Raw genomic sequence first — 12,519 nt, forward strand, 5'->3', positions numbered from 1 at the left:
AATTGCTCATTTTGCCTTTCTACCCAGCTAATTCTTCTCTTTTCTCTGCTATATGTAGAAACAGGAAGTCTCTTGTCCCTGCATTTATCATTCCCCTTTTCACCTCCTGACCCAGCTTCTCCTCCCCTGCCATTGACTTTTGCTGTGACTTATGACTCCTACAGGGAAAATTGACCTTCTACATACAGCTGAGAAGGATTCAGCTAGGCTGTTTTTAATCATGTGATGTCATGGACCTAATGGAAAAGAGAAGAATTAGCGGGGTAGAAAGACAAAGTGAGCAATTGTAAGGTGGTGGTGTTCACACCGTGGAGTAACTGAGGCCGTGACCCAAGTAAGTCCAACATAAACAGCTTTATTCAGCAACTCAGGGGTTAACAGAAAGTCCTCCTTTTTGCAGCCGGGTTACATGAGTCCTAAAACAACAGTTGCCGTGGGCAACGGCTGCGCCGGGCTGCTCAGAGCCTGACGGGTGCAGAGCCTTCCCAGGCGTGGGTTCAGCTATACACAGCCCTGCCGAGTTTTCCTGCTATCCTCCTAGCAGGTCCCAATACTGAACAACGCTAATCCTTAGTGCAGGATTTTTAAAGGACCTGTGGCAAGAGCCACTGGAAAACCCGGGTTGGAGGGAGGAGGCCGCCCCACTGCCTCCTGTGACCTCCTCCAAGAAATGAAGTGTAGCACCCTGAGGATTCGGCTGCTACAGGGGTATTGCACCTCAACCCAGAGGTGTGATATTCCACTCCCGGGTAAGGATGGAGTGTGGAACTGAGCTCGGTAGGCTGCATGCACTACACACATCCCATTTCCGGGGAACAGGCCGACGGTACTCCCACTTAGAAATGTGCAGGTACGACCGAGTCTGTTCCTGGCTGGAGTGGGAGGGGGGGTGGTACATCCCAAGTAGTGTAGGGGCAGATAGGGGGAGCAGCCTGGGTAAAGTTAGGAGCTCATTGGGTGCTGGTCACCTGAGCTCACACATAGAGGGTGTATATAAGGTGGGCACCATCAGAGAACAGGGTCAGTCAGTCTGTCAGCCTTTGCACAGAAGTAAGAAGCAGAGGAGCAGAGCAGCCCCAGAGAGAGAGAGAGGAGAAAGCAAGAGAGACCCAGAGGGGGAAACAGAAGAAGAGGACTCTAAGACCCCAAATCCAATCCACGGGTGAAGAGTCGGCATCAGGGTACCGGAACCCAAGCTGGTGGGGGCAAAAACACACCCCAGCCAGAGACCGGAGGCCGTGGGCAGCGTCTGCCACGGCCACCCACCACATCCACCACGAAGGCATACCACGTGGAGGGTCAGGGAACCCAAGGCCAAGGGTCTCCCAACAGAAGGCCCGAGGGAGCTGGACCTGGGTGGATCACTAGTGGGGACGGCCAGAGAAAGGACAGAAGGAGAGCTCAGGGTCACGCTCCGGACTTGCTTGGGGGTTGGCTGGATCCAGGACCTGGTGGATGCAGCACGGCTCGGGAGGTCACTTGAAGCTGGAGTGACCGGAACATCAGCAGTGAGTAAATACCCTTAACTGCATAACCCGACTCTGTCTTCCTTTAACATCTATGCTGCACCACCACAACCCCCATCCTCTGCACCTGACCCCCTGAGGCTATACCCCACCCGTTGGGGGTTATACCACCAAAAGCTGCACCAACACCATCAGCCTCAGTGGACCCTGCTGCAGCGGCGGCCATAGTGACCGCAATACAACGGGTGGCGTAGTCGACATTAAGAACTTAATAACATCTGTAGGACTGCCACATACAACTGAGTTTGACACCCTGGGCACGGACCGGGTCACAGCCACTCGGAAGACTACAACTCCCATCTGATCCGGCTCCGGATATTCCCCCTAAAGAATATGGCCCAGGGGGCGCGTCAGAAGGCCCTGCTGGGTTTTACCTAATCTGCCTTAGCCAGATAGCCTGACCAGGTCAATGCTCACCTTCATTCCTGCATTGCAGCCGCAGGTGAGTTTGTGACTGCAATGCACTCCAATGGATTTAATAGGTCTCTGTACACATTCTGGGAGATATAGAACATCCCTCGTATACGATCCCGGTCACTGCCTCACAGCACACAGTGATATATAATATGATCATTGCAATATATTAAGAGGATAAAAATTTTGATGAGTGTGCTTCTTTAATCTAATGTATATGGGGGCCTGAGTCACTCAATGGCAGTATGGAGCGATCATGAGAAATGTGTTAAAGGAAGAGAATCCTGGGAATAGACTTGTAAACTTTTGTTTGTGCATCAAATATATATTTTTTTATCTAGTTTTGTCTTTTTTTGTGCACAAAAAAATGTCCCTTTTTTTGACTCACCCTGCCATGTTTTTTTCCGCTCTACATTAGGTATATATGTAAAGGTTTGTCCTATAAGGAACATTGATTCCACAGTTGATGGTCTCTCTCTCCTTTTAAAAGCTTGAATTGTCCTGATGTAAAATATTGGCTCAATAATCACGTTATGTAACTGGCATTGTCCGCAGTGCTGCCCAGATGCCATTTTTCTCATTCTCATTTCTTCGTCTCTAAGCATAATTACTGGCGCAATCCTTACCAGGCATTAGGTAATCATCTGCTTGAGTCACTAAGGACCAAGAAAGTCACTTATTCTGTCCTTTTGTGTTCTCTGATTGTTTCTTTGCCTGCAGCATCACCTGTTTGGGTGAATTAGAGTCGTGTAATCCACAATTATTGCTTGACAGCTGAAATTTGAGAAATTAATTCCCCTATTACGAAAACTGCAATTTTCTGGAGGACAGGTTTTACCTTGGGAAAAAAACAACAACCATACTATCATTACCTGAGAAATTGTGTAGATCTGTGGGAAAGGACTGTAGGACTGGTCTACAAGATTCATCCTTGACTACTAAGCCAAGACCTCTTCTATGATTAAAAACCTCCTCTGCGTATTTCAGTACCGAGGATGTGGATGAGATTTCACTAAATCTCTGCAGTGTAGATTGAGCGGCAGATTTGGCCGTCAACCAATTGATGCTGAGGATTTTCACAGTTTTGTACAATGGATGTTACATGTCTATTGCTGTGGCTTACCTTCTAATACAGACTAAAGTAACCCATACACTTTAGATCAGGGATCCCCAAGCTGTGTCTCGGGAGCCACATGTTTCTTACGGACTCATTATGTGTGGCTCGCAGCTGTTTGCCATCTTGTTGCATTAGGTCTTGCCAACCGCTATCGAGCAGGTCCCCAGAAGGTGACTTTTGTGAGTAGCCTGACACACACAAGAGCAGATCTGGACACACCCCATGGAGGTAATGGGGTAATAATTTAAGCTGGACATAGGATGATGCTGCCCGTTAGAGGATTGCTGGATGCGATAGTGTGGTGGGAGTGATGGATGTGAGGCTACTGAATGAAGCATGGTGGGAACCCCTAGGTATCCTGCCTCTTAAGACAGGGCAGCGCAAGGTCTCAGTCTGATGTCTGTGGGGAAGCTTTGGCTTTCATTACACTTGAATGTGGCTCGTGTCCATTTCTTAGAGCTAAATATCTCTCTTCAAGCATGACCGGTTGGGGAAAACTGCTTTAGATGATTGATCACCAATCGTTTTTCCAGCAGCTATCACTCCCAGTTCCTCCATAAGCAGGAGCGTTTACTCTGCCAAGTGCTCCTATATTCTCTGAGAGAGACACTGCCAGGCATCTCTGGTGGCAAATTGTCTTTTCGAAAGCAAGGGTATCTGCAGTCCTAAATCGGACCCTACAATCCTTATCTCCTTGGACATACCTCCCAACTAGAGGGACAGATTTTGCCGCCACGTAGTGTACTGCTGCAAATTTTGGCCACACCCTAATCCGCGCCCATTTCCCATTTCTTTCTCCTCTGGCAGGAGGAGATGTCAGAGGGGCGTTGGCAGTGAGGGAAATTCAACAGACACTCGAAACTGCAGGGTGTAGACCCAAATCCGGGACTGTCCGCTGTATCCGTGACAATTGGGACTAGAGATGAGCGGATGGATTCACAGGTCTCTGGTCCAGCGTCCAGGTCAGTGGCACCGGGCGACTGGACGTGAGGCCGCGAATCTCTTACCTTCCGGGGTCCCCGGCGGCTTTTGATCACCGTGGGCTGGAGCGACGTCATCTGTGCGTCCTGCTCTATTCTAGTTGTGGATTATTTTTTGTTCGTCATTCACAGAACCGCCAGAACTTTCTCATCTCTATGTAGCTTCATTATACGACATCAGGCTTTTTTGTGTCTGTAAGGCCGTGTTCACACGTTGCAGAAATACTGTGTTTTTTTGTTTTCTGCAGCATCTGCTCCAAACTACACAATAACAATCTTCTCCCCCTTTATTTGATGCATTTTTTGGTGCAGATATAAAGCCGTGTTTTTACTGTGGTTTTTCTATAGTACAGAAAAGCTTTGATTCTGCACTTAATAAAGTATCTGCAGTTTTTTACATGTGTTTTTTTAGGCTCCACATAGAGGACAAGAGAGAAAAAAAAAACACCAAAGCCGCAGCGTTCAGCAGCGTCTTTAGACCACAGGGGGCGCAGTTCTCATGAAATCACATTTGCTTTGCTTGGACAGTTAAACAGCAGAATTTTTGTGCAAACAATTCGCAGTATTTACCCTATATGTGAACAAGGTCTAAATGTCCAAGCAAAATGGACGTGAATCCATGAAATCTCCGCCCTCTGTGGTCTGAAGACGCTGCTGAACTCTGTGGTTTTGGTGCATTTTTTTCTTTATAGGTTTCTTCTAAAAAAAAGCGCATAAAAAAAACAAACAAAGAAACGCCGTTGCATTTTTAAGCGCAGAATCAAAGCTTTTCTGTACTAGTAAAAATGTGTTAACTCTTCTCCGAAATCGCATAAAAGAGCTGCAGCAAACACCAATAATCACAATAATCAGAGAAGATTGTTATGGTGTCGCGTGGTGCGGACACCTGCAGCAGAAAGAACGCAGCAATTACCCTACGTGTGAACACGGCCTCAGCGTTAGTTTTATTACTTTTTTTGGGGGGTTTAATAGAGAAAAAATATCAATCACGCCATTTACCGATTCCCGTCTGATCGCTATGTTCTGCGGGTCGTTACGATTACAGGGACACAAAATATGTCCGTGTTATGTGCTGATTTGTGATGTTTATTATTTTTTCAAAAACGCATTAAAAATGAAATTATTTTATTCATTATCAAGTGTTTTTCATTATTATTTTTTTAGTTATTTTATAGGATGAAAAAAATTCTTATTCTCCCTCTAGAATACAAATACAGTTGAAACCAGAAGTTTCCATACACTATATAAAAAGACACATCTGCATGTTTTTCTCAATATCTGACATGAAAGCAGAATAAACCTTTCCCGTTTTAGGTCAATTAGGATTACTATAATTGTTAATATTTGCCAAATGCCAGAATAATGAGAGAGAGAGAATGTTTTAAGGCATTTTTATTACTTACTGCAAAGTCAAAGGTTTACATACACTAAGATTACTATGCCTTTAAACAATTCTGAACTGCCCATATGATGATGACATGTGTTTGGAAGCTTCTGATATTTTTTTGGCAACATCTGAGTTAATTAGAGACACGCCTGTGGATGTACTTTAATGCACACCTGAAACACACTGCTTCTTTGTGTAGCATCATGGAAAAGTCTAAAGAAAACAGCCAAGATATCAGGAAGAGAATTGTGGACTTGCACAAGTCTGGCTCATCCTTGGATACAATTTCAAGATACTTGAAGGTGCCGGGAGACTAAAAGAAAAAAATTGTAATTGCTTATTATTTTGACTACTTTTATAGAGACAAAAAAATATTTTCTTCATCACCCTGTATACAGGGACCATAGAGATACATTATATATTTCTATGGACATGTATAACCTGCTGTTGTGTTCATTGCTGGCAATAGAGTTCAAGATTACCAAATTCTCACTGTGTAGAAGTATAAGCTGTGGCTCATTGGTAGAGCTGCAGCTTGCAAACACGGAGATGTGAGTTTGAGTCCCAGGGAGACCTGATCAGAAAAGAAGCAGTGAATATGTAATTTAATTTATACACTAAGCAGAGAGCAGCCCCGCCCCATAAGGAGGAGGAGGTACGGAGCGATGAAGACGTCGGAGAGGTGAGAATAGAAGCCGCGGGACAGTCATGCTGAACCCGGGACGGTTTGGAGCTATGCTTAGTCTGTCAGTGGAGAGTTGATTGAAACCCGTACTCATCCGACTGTTGGTTGAACCCTTCAGTTTTGGCAGGTTCGGCCCATGTTAGTATAAATTGTATGAGGCCTTAATTCTACAGAAGTGAATTCTAATGTTGGCCGAATCCACTGATCTCAACACTAATTGGTTTGTTGATGAAGATAAGAATCTGCCATGTCCGATCTTGGAGTGCCGATCCTTTTGTTCTTGGTGAGATTAACCACCACCAGAGGGGTCTGACAGTGGCTCTCTTGTACACAACACAGGATCGCTAAGCAGAGCGAGCGCTGCTGTGTATTGGCTAGTCTGGAGAGTTAGCTGCCAGCCTCAATCATGGTTTGGCTGACTACTATGGCTTGTGTGTTGGGTCCCAAATCGGGCTATAGATCTATTAGATCTCTAATTAGAGATGAGCAGATCACTTTTCACATCCATGGTCCAGGTCAGTGCTCTCTGTTCGTGGATATGAGCTTCTCGAATTTCCTTACCCTCTGGGATCTGAAGCTCGTCTTATGATTAGCCGAGTTGACGAGACGTTACCTGTGACGTTAGGCCAGGCCGACAAACCAAACGTCGCCCCTAGGATCTCTGAAAATTTGCGCAGCTCCTGTCCATCGACAATGCACACTAACCTGGACTGGGGTTGTGCAAAGTGATCCGCTCAGCTCTATTCCTAATAAATAGGGTGGGGCTGACAGGAATTCCCCTTTAAGATGTCAACATAAGCTATCTTAGTAAGTTAAGGAATATGGATAGGATATGCTATCGCTTAATGATCTCTGGTAGTCTGATGTTAAAAATGAAGAGGTCACAGCACTGATGAAATGCTGAGCCTCCTTCATAGTCTTTCCTGGTCACCCTGTAGTGCAACGAACTACAGTTGTCACTATTTTGAGTTTAGCTGGTGGATGGGAACATCTTTCCGCATACAAAAATGCTAACAGGGCATCATATTAACTCAAAGCTAATTCATTCTGATTCAGTGGTGGTCTCAGATGTTGAACCTCCACTAATTGACTGATAGCATATCCTAGCTGTATGGTGGTATTTACAGAGATGACAGTACCCCTTTAATTATGCCATATAGAGGTATTGTATGAGACAACTGGGACTTGATACTAAATATATAACTGCACCAAAACCCAAAAATTGAACCGGAGCATATGTTTGTATAAGTGGAATCCATAAGTGCGCATTCACACTGTGGCCATTTAACAAACAGAACCTAAGATAAAAACAAAATGAGCAAATAACATGTAGTGAGTAAATAAATAGTAATAGAACATGTAAATAACATAGGGGACTTAGTTAAAGGGGTCTTCCCATCTCCAAGATCCTGTCCCAATATGTAGTAGGTGTAATAATATTAGCAAATACCTTTAATTAGAAATGTAGTATAGTATTTGATTCGCTATGTCACTTCATGTGCAGGTATTTCGGGACCTTAGGTATCCATGGTTACGACCACTGGCCGATAACTAACTGTCACTATATCAGTGGACGTAACCATGGATACCTAAGGCCTGCACACGAGGAAAAAGACATAGGGAATCAGAAAAAACTATGCTACATTTCTAATTGGAGGTATTTGCTAATATTATTATTAAAAATTTACACCTACTACATATTGGGAAAGGATCTTGGAGATGGGAATACCCCTTTAACATTGTTTTTATCAAGAAAATGTAAAAGCCATTCCACCACGAGAAGGTGACCCAATTGGGACGGTGCCCAACTCTTATAGTTCACCTCATTATGTATCAGCAATCGTCCTACTCTGTTCTTATCTATTTCTACGTCTGCTGACACATGGTGAGGTCAACTATAAAAGTTGGGTACCGTCCCGATTGGGTCACCTTGCCGTGGTGAAATGGCTTTTACATTTTCTTGATAAAAGCAATGTTAGCTAAATACCCTATGTTATTTACAAGTACTATTACTATTTATTTACTTATTGCAGGGTATTTGCTCGTTTTTGTTTTTAACTTATTTATTTAGAACCCAACTGCCCGAAAAATATGACATCTTTAGTAGTACTGCTCTCCTAATACAGGGCATAAGGACACCTTCAGGCTTCAGAACTTGGATGTGGCTGCAACCTCAAGAACTCCAGAAAATGTCTTCATATCTTATAAATGAAACGTGACCTGGTCGTCCTATATCTTATCTAACCTCAAAATCATCAGTCATGTTGACACACTTGCTCTCATATAAACCTTTGAACACATTTTTGCCCTAACTATAGAATGCCAGCTTGCATTACTTTTATTATTTTAATATAATAATTATTTATTCTCTCCCTCTTTCAGTTTAACATCATGTTTCGTAAAAAGAAAAAGAAACGACCCGAGATCTCCGCTCCACTGAATTTTCAGCATCGTGTACATACCTCCTTTGATGCCAAAGAAGGCCGATTTATTGGCCTTCCGCAACAATGGCAAAATGTCCTGGACACGTTGCGACGTCCAAAACCTGTAGTGGACCCTTCCAGGATCACTCCAATGCAGCTAAAGCCTATGAAAGTGAGTACTATATACTGATTTACATAACACTGCATGTCCAGATAAAGTAATGATAAATTACCTACTGTCCTTCAAAGGGGACCCATCAGCTTAAAAAAATTGTGCCTTCTATTTTTTTCATTGACATCCCTGCTCATTCTGGACTTAGGAGTCCAGTGGGTGGTTCTAATCAGTGATTGACAGACTTCCCTGTATAAGTATGTACATGGCGATCTTTCAGTTACTGATTAGGTCCGCCCACTTGACTCCTAAGCCCAGAATGAGCAGGTTGGGAACTTGGATTAAGTAAACATGCAATGTTACTTTACCAAATTACCACCCCCATTTAAGACCAGATTTTTTTAGCATCTCTGGATGAGATTTCAGTGATCGTCTCAACGTGGTTTCATTGTATGTTGCAGCATTTTTTATATGCTTCCCATATGAAAAACTATTCCCAGTCCATATACTTTACAATGACATATCCTACTGCACTCACAATTCATTAACTTGTAAGTGTAATTATTTATCCATGTTCTTCATAGACCGTTGTTCGTGGCAGCACCATTGGATTGGAAGGATACATCTCAGGGATACTGCTTGACATTCAAAAACTTTCTGTAACCAGCTCTAACACTCTGCGGGGTCGAAGTCCCCAAACGCGAAGGCGAGCTCAGTCTTTGGGGGTGCTTGGGGACGAGAGGCCGAACAATGGACCATATGTCGTACCAGAGCCAAATCTACCTGACAAGTGTTCCAACTACATCAATTGCAATGGTACTTCTAAAACCAACAGGAGGCAGACCATGTGGCCAGACTACAAGCCTACTGACAACAGCCCATCCAAACCCAACGGTTCAGTTTGTAAAGCAAAATCCTTAGACCCTGGAGACTTTCAGGACACAGTAGATCGTGTGAGTCAATCGAGATCTCCCAGTGGTCTGCGCAAGAACATTAATGGAGGCTGTAGCTTCGAGCAAGATACACGTACTACAAAAAGACAGCTATCCCACGAGACTCTGCTAGAAGAGGGTCCTGTCTCCAGATCTGTTGAGAGTCTTACAAAACAGGGACTGCTAAGGAGTGGTTTTGTACCTTCGGGCAATGAGAAATGCTTAGAGAAGCCTGTCCCAGCACAACAGAGAAAGGTATGATTGTTTTCTTGAACGGCAGAACTAAGCTGTTTATATAAGCTTGTTATCCAAGGTTGCATTTTTATGGTTTGTGGTGGATTTAGAAGAATGCACGACAGTACAAGAAGCCTTGTTATGCAGTCTCCAGTATGTTTTACGGATTTCCATAGCTTAATGCATGACTGCAAATGTGGAAGTGTTAAATCACCAAAGTCAGTAGGCTCGATGATGGGTTTAGCCGACTATCTGTAGGTTTTAGAACATTGAATATATAGGGATACTAATTGGTGAAGATGCCCAACAACCTTTTTCTCCTAAGAAGCAAAGGTTTGTAAGGTCCTCCCCCATTTATTATCACATTTTATACCAATACTAATTCATACATTTTGGCGCTTTCAAAAGGAGATGGGAAAAGTGGGAAGGGCTTACTTGGGTTGGCCTTGTCAACGCCAGGCCTACAAATCAATCTCTTTCAGAAAATAGAGCGAAAATCAGAGTAACTCTACTCCTGATCGTAGCTGGAGTAGATTTAAAGCAAACCTGTCTGTTGATTCCTGCTGGAGGGCATCAGTCTGGCTGCAATAGTTCAGCCAGGCATAGTTTTCCCTGAAGTGTTTCAGAGAAACATAGTTTAAATATCCAGCTGAGGACTAGACTAGTCCTGCACCGCTCTAGCTGATTGACAGGTCTCTTGCTATGTACAAGCATGGGAGAGATATGTCAATCAACTTTAGAGATGCAGAGAGAAGATAGCCGCAGGTGATGCTAGACTAGTTTCATCTCCGCCTTTGGTCCCCAGCCGGATCTTTAAACTATGTTTTCTCTGAAGCGCTGGAGAATTTCAGAGAAGAACATTATCTCAGAGCCAAGCTCTGATTCATGATACCGAGGCTTGGTCAGCAGGAATCGATCGACAGGTTCTCATTAATTTTCTGGCTTAAAGACAGTCCGAAAGAGACATGTGCCTTTAATCCAACTAAATTAAGATAAAGGCTTAAGTGTGACATGCCAGTCTTTATTAACCTCCCCAGTCCTTTGTCCCAAGTGATCACTCAGCATTCTGTGCCTGGTGGTACATAGAACTTCTAGCATTTCTTCTCTGGTGGTCAGGTGTCAGTCTGGTAATCTGGTGGTTCCTAGCAGTTCTCTACTGGCTCTTACAGCAATAGTAAGTTTTTGTCCACATGTTTGATATGGGTCATCATTTTATTGGTAGAAGCATAGTGGGACAATGCATGTCTTAGCTTCCTACCTCCGATGCTGGCACATTTTAGTAGGACAACTACCGAGATGGATGTTCTGGATCTTTTCGGGCAGCTCATTCCACAACCTGTCCAGTGGTAGAGTTTTAAGTGTAATATTTTTCCTATATCTCTCTGCTGCTTCAGGGACATAGTGAATGTGAGGTTTTTTTTTAATAGAAATGATGGATACACGTGGTGCATCAAGTGTACCTTGACGCACGCTCCAGCTATGGCCCACTTTGAATATTCTGATCATGGATCCCTGAAAGGAAACCTGACAGCAGAATTTACTCCATGGAAGCATTAGGAGCGCTTTATCAACCTCCTAGTACTGTTTTTAATGATCCTTGCTCTATCTGCTCACAGTAGGGCAGTGGACTAGTCTGGGACCGCTATCAATCATTACTACAGCTTGCTGAGATTGCGACTACAGCAGTATGATTGACATCCCAGCGTATGCAGATAGGAGGAGAAATCATTGTGAGAATGATCCCAGCACCTTGCATCTGTGAATGACGGCAGTCCTGGACTGGCCTGCTACTCACAGCAAGGGAGAGCGGAGATAATTAAAAATGGTATTAAATGTCTGATAAATACCTTTTGGGGTAAATCCTAATGTCAGGATACCCTTTGACCTACACACTTTCAACCATAAGGCAGGTTCATAAGATCATTCTGTTCCCGTGGAAGATCATCAATATCTGCAGAACAATCACCCGATTACAAGTAGGAATGTGCTGCCGATAAATATGATTTTTAAGCTCGTTTAAAACTCTTCATACCCAACAAATGACCAATTTGCTCATTCATGAGGTTTATTGGCCTGATGGTTGGGAAAGAACATTCCTCCGATCACTTGTTTACCGACTGGCTGATCTAAATGGGTCATTACAGTATTTCCCATAGTGAAAGTCTCACAGTAGTCCTCAGTCCAAAGTAGTTCTAGCCTTACTGCAGTACTCATTGTAATACCCATAGTACCATCATAACGATAAGCTACAATATACTTTCCTTTTCCAAAAGATGGTGTGTAGCCTCGAATTATCAAACATTATCGCAAAGAGTAACCGGCATTTTTCTTTTTTAATTAAATCAATACTAAGATATATTACACATTTCTTTATTCTATCAGAGAAAGCTGCTTCTTTCTACTCCTGGATTAATCATTCACTCTCAAAATTGTCAATTCATTGGTAAAATCTGTCTTCAGTGAATACAGATTTTTGCCGTTACTGAGATGATAGTTGGTGCTCATAACTTTCTACGGAGAACTGTAACTGTAATTTCATGAGAACTTGCAGTAGAATGTCTGTGTCTGCTTCTAGCTCCTCCCACCCTGTTTCAGGAGAACTTGCAGTAGAATGTCTGTGTCTGCCTCTAGCTCCTCCCACCCTGTTTCAGGAGAACTTGCAGTAGAATGCCTGTGTCTGCCTCTAGCTACCCCTACCCCATTTCAGGA

The 12,519-nt window shown here is 43.5% G+C and overlaps 1 protein-coding gene across 7 annotated transcripts in view; it reads left to right on the forward strand.

Annotated features, from left to right (window-relative positions):
• The window catches only part of PAK6 (p21 (RAC1) activated kinase 6), a 97,213-nt gene that overhangs the window by 50,048 nt on the left and 34,646 nt on the right, over positions 1 to 12,519 (forward strand). For 4 of the 7 annotated variants that reach the window (XM_073639189.1, XM_073639195.1, XM_073639193.1 and 1 more), the window contains exons 2-3: positions 8,492 to 8,704; positions 9,229 to 9,831. In XM_073639189.1, the coding sequence (XP_073495290.1) occupies positions 8,501 to 8,704; positions 9,229 to 9,831 (807 nt within the window). In that variant the 5' untranslated portion in view covers positions 8,492 to 8,500. Of the gene's footprint in view, positions 1 to 5,623; positions 5,754 to 8,491; positions 8,705 to 9,228; positions 9,832 to 12,519 lie in introns of all 7 variants that reach the window. The other 3 variants (XM_073639191.1, XM_073639194.1, XM_073639190.1) reach the window with 1 other exon arrangement.

The sequence above is a fragment of the Phyllobates terribilis genome, unplaced genomic scaffold (genome assembly GCF_046119375.1).
Source record: "Phyllobates terribilis strain yellow unplaced genomic scaffold, ASM4611937v1 Scaffold_7__3_contigs__length_470593459, whole genome shotgun sequence".
NCBI lineage: Eukaryota > Metazoa > Chordata > Amphibia > Anura > Dendrobatidae > Phyllobates > Phyllobates terribilis.